We start from the raw sequence: 6,000 nt of genomic DNA, 5'->3' as shown, positions 1-6,000 counted from the left end.
CTGTGGGGGAAGTGTCTAATTACTGTGAGGGGAAATGTCTCAACCGTGGGGTGGGAGTGTCCAATTACTGATTTGAGGGAGGTGTCTAAAAGTGCTTAATTGCTGATTTGGGGAGGAGTGTCTAATTACTGGGGTAATGTCTAAACCCTGCGTTGGGAGTGTCAAATTACTGATTGGGAGGGAGTGTCTAATGACTGATTTGGGAGGAGTGTCTAATTACTGATTTGATGGAGGGTAGTGTATAATTCCTGATTATTCGTCTACTTACTGATATTGATAAGTCCCGAATTGAGCATGGAGAGTTGGAGACGATTGGGCAGGAGGGAGACGGGGTCCTTGGAGTGGCGGACCTTGTTCTTGGACTTGTCGTGGAGTCTGGAGGCCGACTTGGACCGGCCCTTCTTCCTCTTGCCCCCGGCTGCGTTTTCGGCGGCCACGACGCTCGGCTCGGCCGAGGACGAGGCCACGCTCTCGTCAGCGGACATAGCATCCCTATCCCGCATCATAACTCGACTTTGGTTTCACTTTGGACACCGAGGAGGAGGAGAAGGAGGAATGAATTCCCGAAGAGAATACGAATGGTATTTAACTCCTTTTCACTTCGAGGACAGCCTTCGTCAGCTATCTCTTACTGATATTTCCTACTACTGATTTGATTTCCTTTCTAGATATATTCCTTTTAAGAACTCCCTTGAACAAAACACTACTTCCTTTGCACTTTTTCTTATAGAAAACTCCCCCCGAAAACACTCCAAGGGGCTTCTTCAGACGTCTGAGAGACGATGATAATGATGACGTGCCCTTCGGTACCTCTCCACCGCCCGGAGAACACTCGGCGACGGCACTGTTCGAATCATCAGATTTCACTACTCACTACGTCTGCCCTTCTCCCGAAGAAGACAGCAGCGATCTCCTCTTGTCGGGCTGTCTTTGAGAGGAAGGAAGGACGGCAGGAAGGAAGGAAGGGGCAAGCTTTCCTAAAGGCACTCGCTCCCCTTCTGCTTCGTCTCCCTCTTCTTCTTCTTCTCCTCCGGCAGGAGGGAAAACGCGGCGGTCGATCACTGAGACTAAGAAGCTAAGAAGAAGAACCCTAGACACACTCACTCATTTTCCCCCGACAGGTATATATTTCCACACGTCCAGACCCCTCTTTTGTGGCTATTGTGCCGAAGGGGACGAAACTCTCGAGGGGAAGCGGGCGGGCGGGCGAGCGGGCGGCGCGCCACTGCGAGACGGACGACGCGCGCGGGCGGCACACACACGAGCACGTCTTCAGATGGGCAAATCCCAGGGTACTACTGCAGCACCCGAGGCTCGCTAGGCCCTGCCTTTCCTCCTCTGCTGGTGATGGCTGCTGCTCTAGCTACCCACACCTCCCGCAGCTAAAACCGTAGGTTGAAGAACCCGGTACAGAAGCCAAGTATTTGGTGCACACCACACGCGCACGGGGCACTGGGACTCCCCCCCCTCCCCCCTCCCTGTCCCCTGAAAAGGGGGTAGAAGGATTGGGGGAAGTGGCCCGGTTCTACACCCTACCTACACTCACTGGCACCTACTTCCCTCCCTCCTTCCCTCCTCTCTCATCTGCCACCACACAACCACCTCTACCACAATCACTGGCTACAGAGACACACACACATACACACACCTCACCTCACACCTCACTCCCTCACACCTTAATTCGCGCATTCTCGTGCTCTCGGTCCTTTGTGATATATTATTAATCACAAATCTCCCTTTTTTTAAGCCGGATTTCCTTCATCTGTGCTTCAAGTTACCTGTGTCCTGAGGTGACCAATCTATCCTTGTAATCTCGATTCTTATTATTGTTTCTTTGCTCTGGTCATTCCCAAAGACTTAAATCCCCCGCCCTCCCTTGCTTTCCGAAAAAGAAAAAGTGTACAGTTTATAAAATTCAAAAAGGAAAGGACTTACCCTCCCTTCCATTCCAAAAAAATAAAAAGGGTACAATTTATGAAAGTCAAAAAGAAAAGGACTTACCCTCCCTTCCATTCCAAAAGAAGAAAAAGGATACAATTTATAAAATTCAAAAAGAAAAGGACTAAACCCTCCCTTCCATTCCATAAAAAGAAAAAGAGTACAATTTATAGAATTTAATTTATAAAATTCAAAAATTAAAATATTTATCCCCCAAACCATTACAAAAAAAATACAATTTATAAAATTCTAAAAGGAAAGGACTTGCCCTCCCTCCCATTACAAAAAAATAATATAATTTATAAAACTAAAAAAATTAAAAGTGATATCTGTTAAACTCTCATTCTGGTTGTCTACGACATCATAAATGCACGACTGACTTTCCTAGATAAAATATCTGTCACTGATTTACTGGCAAAACCGAATATCGTCAAACACCTGTATAAAATCAATATTCTAATATATTCTCCAGTAATTCAGTGATGATTTTATTAGTTCAGTATATCTCCAATTATTACTGAATAATTTTGGCGTTAAGCCCGTATTATTATAAGAAAAGAGGCTACCTGTAAGTTCTAAGTTATCTATAACAATCAGGAACTTGAACCTCATGTCTGGTGAACTGAAACCATTTGATTTTTCTGTACCACTAGACATAAACATTTAAAGTTGTTCATTTATTATTATTAATAATAAATACTTTTGTTGGTTAAGCTGGCCTTTTGCTTGCGGGTGCTTTCTCCGATTTTAAAGAACCCTGCTTTGACATTATTTAAGCTTCTCCTAGGTAATTTGCTACCTTTAGCTTAAGATTCATACAGGCTTTTTTTGCTAGATGACTTGAATCATCTCTCTCTCTCTCTCTCTCTCTCTCTCTCTCTCTTATATATATTTATATATATATATATATATATATATATATATATATATATATATATATATATATATATACACACACATATATATATGTATAAACTTTTGATAAATCTTAGCTATGAAATCAATGACGTAACGTCGCGTAGATGCCAGTCATGAAACAACTTGTATTCTCTTGTTCAAAGTTTTATATTAAGTTTGACAGCTTTACTCAAAATACTAACATTTTAAAAATAGCATTAAATTTCACTTGTGACCAAAATAGTTTATTCCACCCATGGAAAGTTAAAAAACAGTTTTATAAAAATAAACAAAAATGTATGAATAATAACAAGGATTATTTTCATAAGATCAGTAAATGTTGCTCTAGTGAATAATTTACATGTCATGCTGACTCCATACTAGGTATAGTTATAGTTATCTAATTTAATGATGATTTTTGTATGTGATCTCATTGTTGAGGCAAAACATTTATATATAGTAATAAATTCGCGGATTTTTTGTATTATCACGTTTAAAAAATACTTTTACAAGTGACATAAATATATCATTCTTTTTATTGTCTTCTGAAACACGTCACCTTTTTGAGCGAGGATGAAAATCCATTTTTTAAATCCAGTGTTTGTATAAGTTTTTATATATTTTTTAATAGGCCAAGCTCCCCTTACTGTAATGGGTAATTGCAGTTATGTATAATCTCAGTTTTCATTTTGAAGTTTCTTTTCCAACACAGTATGTTTCCATTACTAGGAAATTCAGTGCGTATTCGTAATTCTTTTTCAAATATGTTAAATTGCCAATTCGTATTTTCGCATTAGAGCAAAATTAATATATATATATATATATATATATATATATATATATATATATATATATATATATATATATATATTGTATATATATATTATATTTACTTTATTTTAACTGTCCTAATTTTCACATTACAGTAAAAAGAATTATATATCCTTACCTCTCTGTAAGACATAGTTTCACCCTACTTATTTTCAAATGACTATATATTCCTTTCAAAGACTGAACATACCTAGGTCATCTCTCTCTCTCTCTCTCTCTCTCTCTCTCTCTCTCTCTCTCTCTCTCTCTCTCTCATGTTCTACGCCGTCCTGATAACGTGCAGTGAATTTAGCCATAAATACCCCTCTAGTTTCTGTGGCGTGGAACAATGCGTAAGAACTAAGCCTTTATGTAATTTTATGTAATTATCAATAATCTTCGTAATCAGTATTATTATGTTAATTTTCGCGTTTTGTATAGCGGTCTGATCTCCAAGTCGTGCTACATCAAATCCAATTGCCAAGTTGTATTCACGTACTTGTAAATTTGTAAGTACTTGTAAATTTCACTTGGGTCCTTTTACAACATCAAAAGAGAATCGTGATTGATAATTAAGTTTTACAAGAGGATTTTTACATCCTATAATACGGTGTATTAGCGGTACTTGTTTGTAAATTCATAAATCTGTAAATTTCCAAATACCTGTTAATATTTACAGTGATCGTTTTACAGTACACAAAAAAAAACTATTCACAGCTAGAAATCTTGTTTTATAAACGCAATATTACATCTCATTGTAAGACGCACTGGCTGTTATATGTTCGTAAATTCGTAAATTTTGTAAATGCGTAAATGTTTAGCAAATTTGTCATTGTTCTTTTACACTGGACATCAAAAGTCAATCGCAGTTGATGAATAAGTTGTATAAGAACAATTTAACATCCCATTGTAAGCCGCATAGACCCTCTTGTATTCGTAAATTCGTAAAACTATAAATTTCTTACACATACAAATTTCACATTGGTCCTTATACACTGAACATCACAAGATAATCGCAAATGATAAACAAGTTCTATAAAAGCAATTTTACATCCCAACGCATTGACCCTCATATTTGCGTAAATTCGTAAACCTGTAAATTCTTTACATATACAAATTTAGTATTGGACCTTTTACACTGAACATCAAAAGTCAAATGCAATAATAGCAAGTTTTTTAAGAGCAATTTTACATCCGATTGTAAAACGGATAGACCCTCATATTCGTAAAATCGTAAATCTGTAAATGCGTAAATATTTAGCAAATTTAACGCCATTTCTTGTGCAATGAACATCAAAAGTCAATCGCAATTGATGAACAAGGTCTATAGGAGCAATTTTAGATCCCATAGTACAATGCATTAGCCCTCTTATTTGCGTAAAATCGTAAGTCTGTGAGTGCGTAAATGCCCAGCAAATGTCACATCGTTCCTTTTACACTGAACAACAAAAGTCAATTGGAGTCGTTTAACAAGTTTTGTAAGAGAAATCTTGCATCCCATTGTAAGAAGTATAGACCTTCCTGTATTCGTAAATTCGTAAACCTGTAAATGCGTCAATGCCCAGCAAACTTGACAATTTGTCCGCCATCCCCCCCCCCCTCCATCTCCATCTCTCTCTCTCTCTCTCTCTCTCTCTCTCTCTCTCTCTCTCTCTCTCTCTCTCTCTCTCTCCTATCGAGGATTCCTGAATCTGAAGTTGGTAGTGCAGTCGTCGAGGGTATTTTCTTACGAGGGCTAAAGACAGGTGGCCCCTGGCCAGCTGATTAACTAGGGCATTTGGGCGCCTCTCTCTCTCTCTCTCTCTCTCTCTCTCTCTCTCTCTCTCTCTCTCTCTCTCTCTCTCTCTCTCTATGGAAACTTTAATGTGACCTCATTTTTAATGATTTCATGTAGAGAATTATTAATTCCACAAAATCTCTCTCTCTCTCTCTCTCTCTCTCTCTCTCTCTCTCTCTCTCTCTCTCTCTCTCTCTCTCTCTCTCAGTTATCACTGTTAGACTTGCTTTCTCTGTATTAGTAAATGAAACCTTTTAATACATTGCAGTATATGGTTGTACCTAATTGTATTTTACGCCTGATTTAATTATTTTTTACATTTCATTTATCTTTAACTAGGGTTAATACTTATAAATCACAATACACTCGTTTCCTTTGAGTTAAGTTCATTTTGTAGATACGCCTAACAAATTTGTTGCGACGACAGCTAAAGTAATACATCATTCAATCATTCACAAAATCGTCACTATGACTTCCGACAGTCTGTAAATACTTTTGGTGAGTCGGCAGTGGGTCACAGCTAGGCCCGAGAGCCGCCATCCAGAATAAGAGAATTTATTGCCTCGGTCCATTATTTA

General features: G+C 38.4%; 1 protein-coding gene and 1 long non-coding RNA gene across 7 annotated transcripts in view; one reads left to right on the top strand and one right to left on the bottom strand.

Annotated features, from left to right (window-relative positions):
* The window catches only part of Ptp36E (protein tyrosine phosphatase 36E), a 178,726-nt gene that overhangs the window by 150,133 nt on the left and 22,593 nt on the right, over positions 1-6,000 (bottom strand). For 2 of the 6 annotated variants that reach the window (XM_067098470.1, XM_067098473.1), the window contains exon 1: positions 269-1,361. The exons of the other annotated variants lie outside the window; for them this stretch is intronic. In XM_067098470.1, the coding sequence (XP_066954571.1) occupies positions 269-506 (238 nt within the window). In that variant the 5' untranslated portion in view covers positions 507-1,361. Of the gene's footprint in view, positions 1-268; positions 1,362-6,000 lie in introns of those variants that run through there. 6 annotated transcript variants of the gene reach the window in all.
* The window catches only part of LOC136835220 (uncharacterized), a 179,888-nt gene that overhangs the window by 155,534 nt on the left and 18,354 nt on the right, over positions 1-6,000 (top strand). The window lies entirely within an intron of this gene.

The sequence above is a fragment of the Macrobrachium rosenbergii genome, chromosome 55, assembly GCF_040412425.1.
Source record: "Macrobrachium rosenbergii isolate ZJJX-2024 chromosome 55, ASM4041242v1, whole genome shotgun sequence".
Lineage (NCBI taxonomy): Eukaryota > Metazoa > Arthropoda > Malacostraca > Decapoda > Palaemonidae > Macrobrachium > Macrobrachium rosenbergii.
This window is presented reverse-complemented; position numbering and strand designations above follow the sequence as displayed.